Raw genomic sequence first — 17,973 nt, forward strand, 5'->3', positions numbered from 1 at the left:
GTTGGCGGCGAACAAGCTGTTTCAGCTCCCGGCGAAGAGCGCTGTCCAAGACGTGTTCTACAAACTGATCACGAAGCAGGACCTCTGAATTTAGCAACCCATCAGGTGCACGTTGTTTCACCTGCTCCATGAGAGCCATCAGCGCCAACGAGAATTCCAACAATGTTTCCCCCTCCTGCTGTTTCCTGAAAAAGAAGGCCTGTTGCAAGGTTACATATGATTTAGCACAACCATACAATTCTTTCAAGATTGCAAGGACTTTGGTGGGGTCACTTCTCTCAGCACTGGTGCGATACTTAATTTCTTCCCTCGCCTCCCCCTCGAGGTGGTCAAATATGAAGAAAGCCTGGTCACCCGTGGACAAGTGGCGGGCACGCATGCACGCCTGAATCTCTTCCACCCACTCAGTAACACTAATGCCAGTCTTACCGTTAAACAGGGGGCACCTACGGTCTCTGGGGATCACTACCAGCCGCTCTGTGACTGCAGCTGTGGCGCCTGCAGTTGGGGCAGCCGGACCAGGGGAGGCCGAAGAAGCCCCACCAGAGCCCGCCGGGGAAGCAGCGCCCTCCCGACGAAGCCGCTCGTTGTCCGCCCTAAGCTGCAAAACCAACTCTCTTAGCTCTTGCATCTCCTCCTCCATGCCGTCCAATGGGAAAACTGCCTACAGTGTGGAACAAAGTTAGAAAATACTGGACTAGACGCTGCTGTTTTGTTTCTGCCCCTTTTTTTTTTTTCCTTTTCTTGTACTCCAACAACAAAACAATAATGCCTATGAAAAAGAAAAAGAATAAATCAAAAGAAAGAAAAGAAAAAAAAATGTACGTCTCTGCCCCTTTAATGTGGTGATCCTGCCGACAACGCCAAGTGTGGCGAGATGAAGGCTGTAAGTGGGTCTGACGACAACGCCACCTGGGGAGTTTCGCCCCAGGAGATAGTTATGTGTTGTAAATAACAGTTAGATGTACTACAGGCTACAGGTTCGAACACCACTGGCAGAGACGTTTTTAGAGAAGTATAAAAATAGTTTTCTTTTTATTTCTCACAATTAATAAATGAAATGCATCAATCAATAAGGCTGCATAAACACTCCAGCTGGGGCCGAGAGGAGGGGGTGAACAGGGCTGGGGCTCATCACGGCGGACCTAAATCAAATCAAGGGAGGGATTACTAACCAAAAACACCCGTGGCACTGCACACACACACAAGGGGATTCGTGAAGAAAATACCACCACCAGGGATTGGGTCGCCGCTTGGCCCACAGCACCTGTCCACAAAGAAAAAGAGAAAATAAATAAACAGGCCACACAGCTGAGCGCAGCAATAAAATATCACACACACAAACAATGTATTGCAAATAAATAAACACAATAAATCAAGATTCCAAAGACATTAACAAAATACCAAAATCAAGCAATATGTTTTAAACAAGAAAACAATAACAAAACAATAATTCAATATTAATTAAACTAAACAAAATTAACAAAATAAGTCCTGTTTTATAATAGTGGGAATTATTAAGAAATTAACTAAAATGCCTGAGACTGGAATGAGACGCTCGGCGCAGAGCCGGTCTTGGTCACTAGGCAGGCTCGGGAGAGCCCCGAAGCCACAGAACAGTCCAATAAGGCAGAGTTAAATACTCATACAAAACAGCAGCGCCGTCCAAGGAGCCGTGGCGATAATTGATTGAAGGGACCTCGCCGGCGCAGCGTCACAGCCGACCAGGAAGGGTAAACGCACGGCTTCTGCCTGATTCAGCAAGAGAAGCCACCACCACACACAGACGGCCTCCAGCGGGGCAACTCGGCCCCCCCCGGCAACAGCAGCCAGCCACACTGTAGTTATACCAGAGGAGACGTGCGCCACAATGATCCACCACGGCAAACAGAGCTTCCCACACTCAAACACCAAAAGGCTATAATGCCTGCTCCGGCTCTGCCACGCCAGGCCACAGCCACCACGGAGACGAGCAGAGACGAAAAGGAAGAGGGGCTGCAGGTGTGACCAGACCAGTATTAGAAAGTTTGCAGCGCCGCCCATCAATCAGCGCGCCCATCAACACCTGCGGTGGATGGAGCAAGGAGGAGGGGGGAAGGGATGGGAAGGGAAAGACCATCCTGCCACATTCGGAACTACGACGGTATCTGATCGTCTTTGAACCTCTGACTTTCATTCTTGATTAATAAAAACATTCTTGGGAAATGTTTTCGCTTTCGTCCGTCTTGCGCTGATCCAAGAATTTCACCGTGCGCGCGGAGGCTCATGGGAAATGTAGTGTGAAAACACTTCGCTTTCCGAAACTCCTCATAGTCCCTTTGAGAAAAGTGATGATATGTAATGATGTAGAGGAGGCAGCTGGTTTATGCATTGCTCAACTGGGCCAATAAAAAAATTGAAAGTAACTTGTGAATGGATTAATAAAACAAAAACATATATTTGAAAAATACGGTATTTACAACAAAGATAGGAAGAATACTCGGGTTGAAACAGTTACACCAGTAGTCTACCTGCCAGCCCATAGGGCCCCATTGTGAACTCGGAAATGTTGAGTACCCCAAAGTTTTATGTTAGAAATAGATAGTATGGGTCCCCAGTATTCAGAAACTGCCGGATGCTAACTTATATATATTGGGCAATTAGCATAATTAGCATAATAATCAAAATGGCTGTCTAAACCGGAAGTGACCAGATTTTAACCGCCAGTGGGCCGATTTTGATGGATTTCAAAATCTGGTCACTTCCGCTTTAGACAGCCATTTTGAATTTTGAAAATGTCAGAAATGGATTCAGCATCATCAATAACCCCTAAAACCACTCCAATATTGCCCAGATCAGCCAAGTCAATTTAGTTGAAATATTGCCCATATAGGCAGTTATGCTAATTTATGCTAATTATGTCAATTATGCTAATTGCCCAATATATATAAGTTAGCATCCGGCAGTTTCTGAATACTGGGGACCCATACTATCTATTTCTAACATAAAACTTTGGGGTACTCAACATTTCCGGGTACTCATTGTTGGCAAGTAGACTACAGTGGTCATTTGTGGTTTCAAAACAGTGATATCTTGGTTGATTAAACATCTCAACCATGTTTTGACATTGTGAGGTAGTACTTCATGCAACTAAACTTTCTTTGCTGTTGTTTTGAATTTCTTTATATATCAATAAGGAAAGAGAACATTGGATCTTCAGGGCGAGTCGAGCAGTCTGTCACCACCCAATAAACGACACTGTGACCAAAGACTGCGAGAAAAGACAGGTAATTGTATTAATTTCAAAACAATGAACCCTACAGCCTACTATAGTCTGGAAGACTCCTTCTACACCCAATCTATTTTTCCATACCAATTGGCAACAGAAAATACCTATCCTGGCTGGACAGTGTCTGTTTTTTCACCAGAACATCTCAAACAGTTTATAGCACATGTTACTGATGCCATTATTACTGAAGTAATCATTAGTAACATTTCATATTCTGGATGACCCTTTTTTCCTTTCATAGGTGGCTACACTGTAAACCTGATGCTGCATTCAAACATACTCTTTTTTTGTTTACCACATTCTGCAAATGTTGATGGTTCTTGTTTAATTGTTATTTACTTTACAGAAAAAGAAATATACTCTGATGTGGAAGAGATAATGGGATGTGTCAGTGATGAGCTAGAAAAGGTGCAAAAAACGGACCTCAATGCTTTCTTGAAGTAAGTAATAGTAACCCCTTGTAGATTTTCAGTACTGACCCTCTTGTGTTGTGTTTGTATCAAAGTGTTATTTCAATCTGTTGTGGAGCTTACTAAAATGTATGAAATTGCCACAGTCAAAATTAAAATGTAATTCTAAAAAAAATGATGTGGTAAAAATGGTAACAACTCTGTAGTAAGAATCTAAATTAATGGTCACTTATCTAAATCCCATTAGAAAGAGGAGTGAGACCAGGTTGTCGTTCTCGTGTATTTCTACACTTATTTCTCCTTATATCTTGTTTTAAAACCATTTGTAGAACACATTATATAGAATGAAACAACATAGAGAATTGCAATTAATAGCTGGACAGCATAAATAGCATTTTCGCAGACAGGGCCGCTGCTGGCCAAATTGGGGCCCTAAGCAAAATTTTATTTGGAGGCCCTCCCCTGGTCGATGTCAATAGTTACAAAATGACTCTATAATGATATGCCATTTAATTTGACAACATATATTACTAAGAACAAACCATATAAAAATAGCTTCAAACCAAATTCAATCAATAAATCCAAGTCACAAATTATAGTTATCAATTAAAAAAAAAAAAAAAAAAAAGTTTAAAGTAACTTTAACCTGAATGTCCTACAAAAAACTATTAATAACGTCTTTCAACATGACAAGCATGTTAGCCTTTCATCTCACATCTTAAAGGGACAACGAGGAGTTTCTATTCGGTTATAAAAAAAAGTCTCACGTTAATGTGGATGAATCTCCGCTACCCACACTTGTTAATGGGCCCATTTTCGATATCGTTTTGTCTCTATCGTTATTTTGTTATTATTAGTGGTGGCGGAGATGCTGGTCGAGCCGACCAGCCTTTCCTTACTTTCGGTTTCGTGGCGAGTCATGAGAATAACGCCGCCGAATCGCCGTTTATGGTCAGGACTACGACGGTATGTGAACCTCTTTGAACCTCTGACTTTAATTATTGATGAATGAAAACATGAGTCCGTCTTGCGCCAGTCAAAGAATTTCACGGTGCGCGGAGGCTCATAAATGTAGTGTGAAAACGCTTCGCTTTTCCAAAACTCCTTGTTGTCCCTTTAACAGAATTATGTTTATGCACATGATTATAGAGGGGCAGGGGCTCAACACCATTTGTTTATGTTTATGTTTATTTGCACGATTATAAAAGCAACAATAAAAGCAAACAATTAAAGCAGAAGTAAGCGATCCGGTCGTTTTCGCTAATGCTGCGTTCCAGGCAGGCTTTTGAAACCGTAAATTACAGCTTCAAGTCACAACTTACGACTTTGTAGCGTTCCAGGCAACCCACTTGTGTTTTTCCGACCTGTTTTACCTGTGAAAGTCACTATAACGGCCACTCGTAACTTCCGACCCGTGAACTCGTACCAGATCGAACTGGTACGACTTCACAGGTCGGAAAAACACGAGTTACGGGCTGCCCTGAACGCACCATAACGTCTTGTCAGCCGATGGAGTTAGCAGCCCCCGTCCTCGTCATGGATCTATTGGTCCTCGTCCCTACGTCACCACATTCACGCGCATCCCTTGGCCAAGGGCCCTTGTCCAAACACTCTATGTAAGTGATTGCTGTGGGAAGATATAACTATTTAAGACTTATATTAACACAAAAATATCGCTTACTTCTGCTTTAATGGTGTATTTATTTATTTAATTGTGGCACTTAATTCCTCCATATAAGTGGTGATAATTGTGTGGTAAGTTCCATGCCCTTTACATGTTAATTTATTAGTCATTAGAAGGATTGACATAAAACCACATTTAAACTCTCATACATCAGGTGTAAAATCCATGATTTGAAGACCGACAAGAGGGAGCTGGTCGGTGTGTTTGGTAAAACTGGAGCTGGAAAGAGCTCTCTGATAAATGCCGTCATTGGAGTGAAGAACCTTCTGCCCTCTGGAAGCATCAATGCATGTACCTCAGTCATGATTAAAGTTGAAGCTAACATGACCAATTTAAAGTATGAGGCAGACATTGAGTTCATCACAGTAGAGGTAAAATAGTTTTTCTCTTTGTCTTTGAAGAAGTTGCTGGTTGGATTAAATCCTATAGTTAAGATAACTTAAACGTGTTAACTATTTTTGTTTTTCAGGAGTGGAAAGATGAGTTGTGGTCCATGGATATTTTCAGGGGAAAAGCAAATCAGGAATGGGAAAAGCAAAATGATGACTATCGTGACGCTGTTGAAAAGCTGACAGCACTGTATGGAAAAGAATGGGAAAATGAGCGTTCCCTTAAAAATCTCATGAAAAAAAAAAAATTCAAAGAGATTACAGATTTACTCAGTTCCAAGAAGAAGACATTGTCACGGGACTCAGTAAGTAGGCTAAATCATATTTAACTTATTAGAAAGAATTCTTGCTGGAGTAGGCTATATGGTATGAATTCTTGAGGTGTATCAAACATGTATAAAGTATAGGCCTATCCATTATATTTTGGTTTAATTCACAGAAATGTATTAGATGACTAAAAGTAGAGTACAAACCGAAGAGTTGACTTCGTGACCTGTGTTCTATAACTGTAACCTCATCAAATTCACACCTCACTGGAAAATCACCTACAACTCTACCAATCAAGGTATTTAAATAGATTGAACAGATTCTCTATTTACGCCTGTATGGACCACCCAATGAACCTCAATTGCCTGGATTTTTGTGCCATCAAAAACAAGACCAACCTGCGCCCTTTTTTAAAAAGCAGGATAAGTGAAAGCTCTGAGTATCCTATGTTAACTCATTGAGTGCCGCGCTCCTTTCCAAAGTTTTAGTCAAGTGTACCGGCAATTTAGACCATTTTTGACTTTTTATGTAGAGCCATAGTGTATTCTATATTATTGCCACCAACACATACTGTAGCTCAATTGAAAGGTTTAACTTTATGCTTCAAATGACCACAAACCGTTTGTTTCTACGTGCCTCTGTTCCTGAGAAAAGTCAAGCTAAACATGGCTGGGTTTCACCAAAATCCCTGCTTTTTTTCTAGAAAAGGAGATAGAGCGTCTTTTATGAAAGGTGCTCTGTTTGTGCCTGTCGCTCTTCTGACACTCGCATTTCTGGATCAAAGGGCTCGTATAAGATAAATATATACAACAATTGTTGTTCTATTCACAAAACCACCATCGGGGGCAGGGGGGGGGGCGCCACTAAACAGCAATAACACAGACGCACCGTGCCGTGTCACAGCCTCTCGCCGTGGAACATGAGGGTCTGTCGGCCACAGCGGCTCGGGAACACCGGTCCCGCCGGTGGTCGCGATCCGTCTGTGGTACGGGTCGGTGATGCCGGCCTGCTTTGGCCCAGAGACCATCAGATTTTACCGCGGGAGGACTTTGGGGAGGACACGGTGTTGCTCCAGATGAAGACCGGGCGGGACTGTGGGCTGAGAGCTTCCTGTTTCTGCTCCGAGCTGCTGGAGCAGCAGCGCAGGTGAGAGCAGAGCAGCTGCGGCGCAGCTGCGCTGCATCTGCATGCAGAACTCCGTTTGCAGAAGCCGAGTTATGATAAAAACTTCCACATCATGAGCTGTCATGTGACTTTGATCGTCACCTATTTCAGTTCTCCTCGTCGTAGAGTCCCCAAATGTACATATAATGTGTATTAAAGTGTCTATTTTCATAATTTAAAAAAAAAGCAAAAAACGAAAAATTTCGTTTTTGGCACTCAACGCATGGGAACGAAAAACGAGAAATTACGTGGTTGGCACTCAATGAGTTAAGCCTGAGATTAGGGAAACTCTGAGTTATCCGTTTCAGAGAGCCGGCTTAGCGTAATGATGGGTCAGTTTAGTTTTTCAACCTTAAAATAATGTTTCTAAACATGTGGTACAAAAATAGTAAATAGACTCCGGATGAATGCCTGAGTGGGGTTGCGTCGGCTGCAACTGCAATATGTAACTTTCCTGTGTGGGTAGGAACACCGTAGTCCTGGTACACCGCAGCTCTGCTGAGCTCCAGAGCCTGAGTTCAAGCCCAGTCTCCATGATGGCGGTGACGGCAACGAGACTGCCGGCAGGCCTACTGGCAACAGCGGCGTAGCAGACAGTTGCTCTTCTCAATCAGAGAACTCTCTGAGTTTTTTTTCGGGAACACATTCTGCATTCTTTGTCCCACACCATCTCATTTTTTTAATGTGTTCATACTCCGCATCCACCGTTATCAAAATCTCCAGTTTGGTTAGAGTGAAATAAGTGACTCTGTTTCTGATTTTCTGTCATTGTGAATCATATCATCTGTGCTCCACTGATAATGCCTTATAATGCTCAAGGTGAAAGCGCCTTCCTCAGGCTCAACATACTCAGAGTTGACTAATTCTGATCAGTTGTTTTGAAACCGAAAGCTCTGAGTTTTCCAACTTAGGTTCAATCAACCCTGAGCTCGGGATTTGACTCAGAGTTTGTTGAGCCTGCTTTCTGAAACAGGGCCCCGGCAAACTGGGTGTATAGGCACATTGGCTATCCATTTTGGGAACAAATATGGTTAGCTACAGACATACCCTCATGCTGGCAATAAATAGCAGCGTTGACTACAAATATGTAGGGTACTTTTCCATGTTCTAATGTGTAATTAGCCGCATAGATGATCCACACCTGTGAATAGACAATTAGCTGGTAAATAATTGGAAATACAAATGATTAAAGCAGAAGTAAGCGGAATGTTTGTGTTCATATAAGTCTTAAATAGTTATATCTTCCGACAGCAATCACTTATATAGAGTGTTTGGTCCGAAACACGGGTCTGTCAGTCACTCTGCTCTGCTGTAATGAGGAGAGAGTACGGCATAAAGCGGCAGTCCTCTCTGTGTGTGCAGCCAAGGGATGCGCGTGAATGTGGTGACGTAGGGACGAGGGCGGGGACTGCTAACTCCATCGGCTGACAGAAAGTTAGCCAAAATGACCGGATCGCTTACTTCTGCTTTAACTACCGACAGATGGTTTCAGACAGCATTTGCCTAAATCAGATTCAGATTCCTTTATTGGTCCAGGGCAATTCACTTCTGAACAACTTACTTAATAAATTCCATGGCATGAATGCAGACTTAGCTAACATTCTTGTTCTTGCTTCAAATCTGGGCTGAGGAACATGCTACTACAGTGTTAGTCACTTCACAGGAAGAAAGTTAGTTGTGAACCCTTCAGCCATTTCTTTGGGGAGTTTGCATATTTTTGTGACTGCTTGGGTAATAAGAAGTTTTAACTGTGTATCTCAACTCCTTCATTTCATACAATTTCAAAGCACTTTATCTTTACTTGTTTTTACAGGATACAGAGCTATCTACAGAATTGAAGAGATACACGAGAAGCATCTCAGTGCGACAAATTAAAGAAGGACAAAGGTGGTACTGGCCACTGGTGAAGTGTGTGACTGTCAGGGTGCCTAATAATGATTTTCTCCAGCATGTCACACTTGTGGATCTTCCTGGAACTGGGGATCGTAACAAGAGCAGAGATAACATGTGGAAAGAGGTAATTTATTCCCCTATACCTGTTTATGCTGTTTTACATCTGGATACTGTGACAATATGGTAATCCAAAGACTGATAATTAAATGAATTATTTCAAATTAACTTTCTCCTATGCTTCTGCAGCTTGTAGGAAGTTGTTCCACTGTGTGGATTGTGACTGAAATGAATCGAGCCGCATCAGAGAAAGATGCTTGGGAGATCTTGGAGGATGTCTGTAGCCTCATGGGAAATGGTGGCCAATGTCAGCGAATTCACTTTATCTGCACCAAGTCTGATCTTTGTAAAGATTCAGATGATGAGTAAGGAATCTACAATACCAAAAGTTGATAATTAAATATAACATCAAACTAGGACATTCATTTTGCCAAGAAGACAAACATGTGAGAAACTTGACATGCTTTATTTCACTACATTGTGAGATTTTGCTCTAAGAAGCTCTGAAAGAAAGTATAATGGTTCTGAGGATTACTTAACAAACGTTTGATATAGCAGATATAGAGTTAGGCCTATAATGAAAAATAACACCAGTTCATTAAATCAGTCAAACATTTAATACAGTTTGTGACTGTTGGTGGGCACTCTGGGGTTCTTCAGATTACTCACCCTGATCACCTACTTTGAAAGTTCAATTTCTGCTGAACAGACAATGTTAAAGTTATAGGTCTAGTTATATGATATGGGGGTTGTATGAGTTGGTCGTACAGTGTACAGTTTGGTGTATTACCAAGAGGAGATTCAGATCAATCCGTAGACATGATTTCTTTTGTTACTAGAGGTTTTCAACGGTGGAACTACATACAGCATTGGAATATGGTAGTCACCAGCTGCAGTCCAAGACGGTGGTTAAGAGCCTTTGCATGGTATAAAAGATCTGCCATCGGACTAGACACTAGCTGGGGGTAGCCCATCAGCAGTGACTGACGTCAAATTAAATTATATAAATAAATAAATAAAATCTATGAACCCAGGAACTGTCGTGTTGATGTTCAAACATTTCTATGTGAGCTAAGAAAAAGTGAGGTGAGTGGCTCTGGCACAGTTTGTAAACAGAAGACAGCACTGTAGAAGAAAAAAAACATTAGGGGGCCAACAGTAATCTAATGACAAAAGCAGATGATCATTAAAGGGATAGTTCATCATTTTGGCAAATTCACTTTTTGCCATAATCCCTTGCAGGGGTGGGTTCATTATACCTTTAATTGTCGTTTTGAGATCGGTGGGGCAGAGATGTGAGCTGCTCAGCTAACACAATTGAGATAACGGTATATAGTCCCCTGTCCCTCATAGTCATAACTCATCAGTCGAACAGCTCCAAAACCATCTTCTGGAGAAGTTGTAAAGGTAAAGGTAAAGGTACTTTATTTGTCACATATACAGCTAGTACAGTGAAATTCTTTCTCTGCATTTAACCCATCCCTGAGGAGCAGTGGGCAGCCACGGTGCAGCGCCCGGGGACCAACTCCAGATTATGAGCCAGTGCCTTTGTGACTTGCACATTCACCATGCTATGAAATAATTACGTACAATTATGTAAAATTAAGACACAAAGCAAATACTCCGAACTACTTGCACTTTTGAAATCACTTCTCCCAGCAGCCGTGTCTGGGATGTACAGTAGTTGCTGCTATGCATTTGTCTTGAAAACTTAATGTTAAATTATTATTTCATAACGTGGTGAATGTGCAGGTCACAACTTCTCCATGAGAGAATTTTGGAGTTGTTGGGTTGTGTGTTTTTTAAAAGTATATTTTTTGGGGCTTTTTATTGCCTTTAATCAACAGCACAGTCACGAGAGAGACAGGAAATGGGGAGGCAGAGAGGGGGAACAACATGCAGGAAAGGGAACCAGGGTGCAGTGAGGACCGCAGCCTCAACACGGGGCGGTAGCTCTAGTGAGCTGAACGCCGCCCCTTGGGTTGTGTATTTGATGAGTTTTGAGTGACAGGGGACTATGTACTGTTACCTCAATTGTAATGACCCTTATGACTACAGGGATTATGGCAATAGGTGAATTTGCCAAAATGTTGAACTATCCCTTTAACTTTTTTATTTTCATTTATTTTTACGTGACGCAGAGACATAGTATTTCCTAGTATGTACACCACTTGCAGAAAATCAAGCATGGTTGTCTCAAATAAGAGAATACATTTATCCATTTAATGTTCAATTAAACTCACTTAATTATAAATTAGTTTTCTCCAGAAAACATAGTAAATAGAACAAAAATCATGGGTATAAAAAATCAGCAGGTTTCAATACTCAAAACACTATATGAGGTGCCAATTCATGCAAATAATTTTTTTTAACAGTTCAAAATCGGTTTGTGATGCCATACTGGAAAATAACAAGAAGGTAAAGGATGAGGTGACGACAGCATTCAGAGAACAAAACAAGATTAAGGTGAGTTTTATAGACTGACAATCTGAAGTAAAGATTCTCTTCAACTGTAAGATTCTGTTACAATTAAATGTGTGTTTTTTGTTTTGTAGAAACACTTCAGTGAAGAGTGTTTGGAAGTGTTCACAGTGAGCTCCACAGAGTTTCTGAAAGAAAACTGTTTACAAAAGGAAGACACTGGTAGGTAAAGTCTGCATGAGAGAAAATATATGGATCTAATAGTATTTTGTTTCATTGTATCTTAACCAATTTAGTTAAACCCCTTAAAACCCATTGACCTGCATTGCTTCTAATGCATGCTAGGCCAACCGGCAGGTCAGTGGGTTTTAAGCAGGTAAAAAATGACCAACAAATATGAGTATGTGACATATGAATATGTAAAATGCATTTCCTGTAGAAATACCCAAACTACAAAAAATTCTGGAAGATCTCAATGACCGTCACTCAGTGACATTAAACTATGTGTCTGGAGCGTATGGGATTCTCTCTCTGATTCAAGGGGCGAGACGCAGGGACGTGGTAAGATCCAGTAATAAAACCTCTTTCATTGTGTTTAATATCTGTATTGTCTTGATCCATCCATCCATCTGTTAACTATACCTCTTGGTTGTGCAGTATAGCAGAGAATATGAAGAGACAAACAACCCTACACACTCACTTTTCATGCCAGTAATGTGCAAACCCACACAGCAAAACCCTAGGCCTGGAGTTCTTACCCTGGACCTTCTTCCTGTGAGGCAACAATGCTGTCCACTAACTGCATCACCATGTGGCCCATATTGTCATTAATATTCCCAGAATATAATAATAGCAAGTAACTGAATTCAGTCAGTGATGGAGACTCAAATGACTGATTGTAATCACTATAATTTAATGTCAGTTACAGTTCAGTGGGGGGGGGCTGGGGGCTGCTACCTAAATGTATAACGTAGGCTCCGCGGGGGGGGGGGGTTCTGGGTTCGCCTATAGGCTACTGTATTGATATAGAAAATCAATAAACGGGACAGGAGACGAGATAGCGTGTCTAGCAACTCTGCTTCACATTATTCCTCCACACCAAGAGACACCTACACAACACTAGGGCTGTCAATCTTCCCCCCAAATCAGGTTCAAATTCCTAACCCCTCTCATGTTAAATATTCGAATAGGCCTAATATTCGAATTTTTCGGGGCACACTTTCCTGATCCACCACTATGTCAGATATAATAAATACATGAAAGGAGGCTTACACATGATTGAGCCTAAACTGCTGAATAATAACACATGTCCTGTTATTTTCAGCCTTCTATGAATATTTCAGCCTACAAGTCTGGGTCCTGAAATGTGTTTCTCTTAATAAACATTATACACATCTCAGGGTTTGCAGGTATCACACACATCACACGCACGCATAGACACACCTGTTGCTGTGTAATCTCTCCCTCCTCTGCTGGCTGGGCGCTGTGCAGCCCAGTATACAGGACGCTCATGTGTGGGTGAGAGGGGCAAGGAGACCGGGCTTGAGCGCAGCAGAACTCAGACGTATCAGGGCCACGTTCCAGAGTGCAGCGGCGACACGATTCACCTAATTAATCGTTTTTTAGAACCATTATTTAATCAGCACCATTTAAGATACTCCGGCACGGGCACTCTGACGGGGGGGTGCAGCCCCGGCAGCACCCCCCTTCCCGCGCTACTGGTCAGTTAAATACAAAGGGTCTTCAAAGTGTCACCACTTTAGAAATGTAACCACAGTTGATTTCGTGAATTCACTGAGACTCTGTAACAACAGTAATTAAACACTGTTCATGCTCAAGATCAGCAGGATGCCATAAATAAATGTTTGTTTGATTTCAGACTGGGAAAAAAACAGAGACGTGCAGAATCCTCAAAGACAACATGAGGCAGAAACTTATTAAAGTCGAAAAAATCATGGAAAAGGCTCATGAGGCTTTTGAAAAATGCCTCACTGATGGGGTTGAAAAATCTAAACATTCATGTGACTCAAAGTTGGCGTCCATCCTATATCCTGTATGTATCTGAATTGTACTTTCATCATGATACTTGATGTTTCATTTGCTGTGTGTTTTAAAACTGCTTTTTTTTTTTTCATTTTGTGTCAGGAAGGAAAGTCAGGGAGTGAATTTCACAGGACACTGAGGTGCTTGGTCCAAAAAAATGGCGTCCACAAACCAAAAGATCAGGAACAAATAAACATCAATGAGAAGCTAAGTTCTTCCCTGACTGACAGCATTAATGAGGAATTCAGGAAGACTTTCCCGTAAGGAAATGCACACACAACATATACAGTAGGCTATATATATGTATATATATACTATACACACACACAGACACACAGACACACACACACACACACATATATATATATATATATATATATATATACATGACAGAGAGAGAGAGAGAGAGTACAAGTAATATTTAAAGAATCATCATAAAAGAGCTCATTCATATACACAATTGAAAAATTACATAAAATACATGGAAGTTTTTAACTTTTTCTGATTTCCCCCCCTAGAAATCAACAGAAAAAGACAGGAGCCATTACACATTTTTCCCTTCACACAAAGAGTCTGATCGAAACATACAAAGAGGTTGAGCTGCAACTGACCTTTCTACAGACAGAGGTAAAATGTGAATATTTCAGTCCTATACATTTAAAAAAAATCTTATTTCTTGCAGACCTCAGTAATGAAACTGAAAATATCTATCGATCTATTGCTGTGATGCATGTGCAGAAACAACATGTGTGTTAAGGGTCACTCATGGTGGTCACAATCTACTTTTTATCATCTTATACCATCATCTTTCTCTAGCCTCAATCAAGTAGTGTCTAAACCTAATGAAGTAGTTCATGAGCATAAACCTAATGAAGCCACAACCATCAACCATTACTTTAGTAACCATGGTGACGATCGATAGCAGTGACAAGCAAGGCCCCATTATCAATGGTTGTAGTGGAGTATTTCACACGGGTGGATGGGACAACCACCTTGGTCATTTAGGCTGGAATAGTGTCCGAACAGGGAACCAGAGCTATTATTGTAATTATGGGTTTTAAGGTGCTTAGTAACTACTGGATGCATTCATTCTGGTCTGCCAATCACATAAAAATGGGCCACTCATGATTGGCAGCCGATCGATCAAGGTTTCCCTGTCATATACAACACAGATTTTGCTAGTCATAAATGAGTGGACAAATCCGTCTTTAATATGAATTCAGTTTAAATAATTCACAGATTACTTACTAATTAACTTAAATACACTTTTTGATCTATTCATCATGTTCTCTCCTTAAGGAAGAGAAAATTAAGACAGAACTCAACAGAATCATCCTGATGCGTAAGAAAACAATCTACAACAGCCTGACGGAGACAATTGAGCAAAACATGCAAGAATGCTATGAAGGTAATAAAAGATAAAGATACATGGGCTATAGACTGTCACTATAATACTAGTTCACATTGTATTACATTTTAATGATTGTAGTGAAACATTCAGTCTGACAATAGTTTTCTATTTTATTGTAGAAGCCGCAGAATTTTATGGATCAGGCTCACTGGAAGACATGAGGGACACCATTAAGAGGCATGTAGCCAATTCAAAGAACACCATGTTTGAGGAGTCTAAAAATAAGATGCTCTCTGGACTAAAAGCCTTGAAGGTTTGTCATATTTCATGATTTGAACCAGAAGGGTGATATAATGATGCTCTCCTCTATATTTGTCATTTGCTTTTTCTTTATTCAAGAACAATATGTAACATTTGAAAAAACTGTTTTTGCCACTGAAACACCAGAGTTACTATCAACTATACGGTTATTATTATCCTAAGACCAAAACATTAGGATTTAACCATTTTTGTCCATTCTGAAAACACATTTAAAAAATGTATTCTAATCTTGAACAGAGTATTTGACTGTGTGAGTGATGCAAGTATAGACAGAAACACAAAGCGTATATAGCAATATAGTTAAAGCAGAAGTAAGCGATCCGGTCGTTTTGGCTAATGCTGCGTTCGATGCAGGCTTTTGAAACCGTAAGTTACAGCTTCAAGTCACAACTTACGACTTTGTAGCGTTCCAGGCAACCCACTCGTGTTTTTCCGACCTGTTTTACCTGTGAAAGTCACTATAACGGCCACTCGTAACTTCTGACCCGTGAACTTGCACCAGATCGAACTGGTACGACTTCACAAGTCGGAAAAACACGAGTTACAAGTTGCCTTGAACGCACCATAACGTCTTGTCAGCCGATGGAGTTAGCAGCCCCCGCCCTCGTCATGGATCTATTGGCCCTCGTCCTTACGTCACCACATTCAGACGCATCCCTTGGCTGCACCAGACTGGCTCTGGCTGTACACACAGCCCTGCATGCCGTTCTCTCTCCTCATTGGATAAAACTTGTAGGATACGAGAAAAGTTTTCTCCTCGGCTCAGAGCAGAGCAGAGTGACTGAGAGACCCGTGTTTCGGTCCAAACACTCTATGTAAGTGATTGCTGTTGGAAGATAGAACTATTTAAGACTTATATTAACACAAAAATATCGCTTACTTCTGCTTTAATATAGCAATTAACTATATTAGCCTACTTACATATCTGAAAACAGTTACTTGTGAGAATTATTTAGTTTTGAACAGACTATTTTGTTGCTGAATTAGAAAGAAGTCAAGGAATACCTGGAGGAAACCCTGATGAAATCAATTGAGCTGTCACTGAAGACAGATTATTCCTCAATCCCAGGTAGAACATTTCAAAATGCAAGCATTTATGTGATCACTCAGAATTCTGTAGATTTCCAATATACATATTTCGGTTGTGTGTGTATACTGTTTGTTTTTCAGATGTTTCAGAAACTAAACTTGACCAGGTGAAGAGATACTACGATGAACTGAACCGCAGACATGGAAACAAATCACCAATTGGGTAAAACTTCTCGTAAAAATATCTCCATAATCTTTTTTCAAACAAGTTGTTTTTATTCTAATTTTTATTAATCTCAATCTGAATGACAGTAGCCCTGATCTACCTGCCCCAGCTGCTGCAGTGGGTCCATGAGGTGAAGGTAAGTTTTTGTCAAACTGAGCATTCAAACAGACAGTGATTTAGTGTTTCAGTGTGAGCAGCTGTTCTCACATCATATTTATCAGACTGAAGTTCAGTCGTGGTTGATGTTATCTCTCACTGTTCAGTGTCACAGTTCTACTGTTTAATCTTCTTCTGGTGGATGTTTCAGATTTGCTCAGTTCAGAGAAACAGCAGAGGCCTGATGACACTGAATGTGCCTGGAGGCATGAGGCCTGTGGATTTGTTCTAAACCATCTTCAAGTTAGCCTACTATTCTTGTTCTTTTTGAGTCTTGGTTTATTGTGTATTTTTATGATGTTGTTTTTTTTAATTAAAGGGGACATATTATGCTCATTTCTGCTTCTTGACATGGTACCTTGATGTCTAAAAGTAATGTTAGTAGCATGCTTTGGTCAGAAAAACCAAAAGATTGAGCACAGCTGGGTTCTCTACACACCATAGTTACCATGGGAGCGAGGGCTTGAATATTCAAACACCCGGCTTGTGATGTAATAAGCCGGGTGAAATTAAAACGGTTTATTAAGAGACACATTTTCTGACTATGGCAGTTTACAAAATGTTGACGTAGTTGTCAAAACTTACGTTTAAGGGGTGAGGAGGCACTCCGGATACGCAAATACACATACTAAAGCAATGAAAAAGTGAGTTTTGCATAATATGACCCCTTTAATTTATGTGAATAACGTGCAGATGGATATAAGATTTGTTTTAACCATTTTTGCTATTTTAAAGGTTAAATATGTAGAATTACCAGAACAACAACAGAAAAAGAATTCCAGCACTCAATTGCCAGACTGTTGCTAGGTAAAATGGGCCATTGCTAGGGACGCCGCTCTGATCAGAGGACAGACCGGAGGAAAACTATGCAGGATTACCTTATGTTTCATTTTTACCATCATTAACAGCACAATACATAACTTGTAGCTTGTTACAGGGAGAGTGGAGGCTCTCTGCCTTCCACACCACTGCTGCTCAGAGCCTCCGCTGTCACTGCTCTCGTCAAGTTGGGGGAAAAAAAGGAGCTCGGTGGCACCGGGAGTCCGCGACAGTAAACGTGTTTATGACAGATAAGACTACACAAATACACCCATCCTAACATGTACATGATAATCCATTGATCCACCGATTGATTATTAAAAAGACTTGGTTGGAAACAAACGCATACGACCGGGAGGAGGCAGGAAAACAGCGGAGAATTGAGCCACGTGTCGGCTACAGGCAGGTACGAATGTAAACAGAACGTGACAGAAAGTCATTGTCGAGCCCGTCAAAAATTTTTTAAAATATTAAT

General features: G+C 41.0%; 1 protein-coding gene and 1 pseudogene across 2 annotated transcripts in view; both read left to right on the forward strand.

Moving 5' to 3' along the window:
* The window catches only part of LOC146982955 (nuclear GTPase SLIP-GC-like), a 134,287-nt pseudogene that overhangs the window by 25,836 nt on the left and 90,478 nt on the right, over positions 1–17,973 (forward strand). The window lies entirely within an intron of this gene.
* On the forward strand, positions 1,924–16,524 carry LOC146982957 (nuclear GTPase SLIP-GC-like). The gene is made up of 17 exons (XM_085785532.1): positions 1,924–2,001; positions 3,200–3,266; positions 3,615–3,708; positions 5,517–5,733; positions 5,832–6,056; positions 8,996–9,199; positions 9,322–9,497; positions 11,508–11,598; positions 11,688–11,775; positions 11,993–12,114; positions 13,433–13,606; positions 13,699–13,856; positions 14,115–14,223; positions 14,896–15,004; positions 15,127–15,260; positions 16,256–16,337; positions 16,439–16,524. Exons 1-17 carry the CDS (start codon positions 1,924–1,926, stop codon positions 16,522–16,524), a joined length of 2,214 nt encoding a protein of 737 aa, XP_085641658.1.

The sequence above is a fragment of the Trachurus japonicus genome, chromosome 8, assembly GCF_045865225.1.
Source record: "Trachurus japonicus isolate A0001 chromosome 8, Traja_1.0".
NCBI classification, from domain to species: domain Eukaryota; kingdom Metazoa; phylum Chordata; class Actinopteri; order Carangiformes; family Carangidae; genus Trachurus; species Trachurus japonicus.

Excerpts from the sequence above, each read along its gene's own strand:
- LOC146982957 (XM_085785532.1), top strand. The coding sequence starts at position 1,924 with ATGCCTGCTCCGGCTCTGCCACGCCAGGCCACAGCCACCACGGAGACG. Across the intron at positions 11,599-11,687 it reads GAGAACAAAACAAGATTAAG|AAACACTTCAGTGAAGAGTG; the intron begins GTGAGTTTTATA and ends TTTGTTTTGTAG. Across the intron at positions 16,338-16,438 it reads AGATTATTCCTCAATCCCAG|ATGTTTCAGAAACTAAACTT; the intron begins GTAGAACATTTC and ends TTTGTTTTTCAG.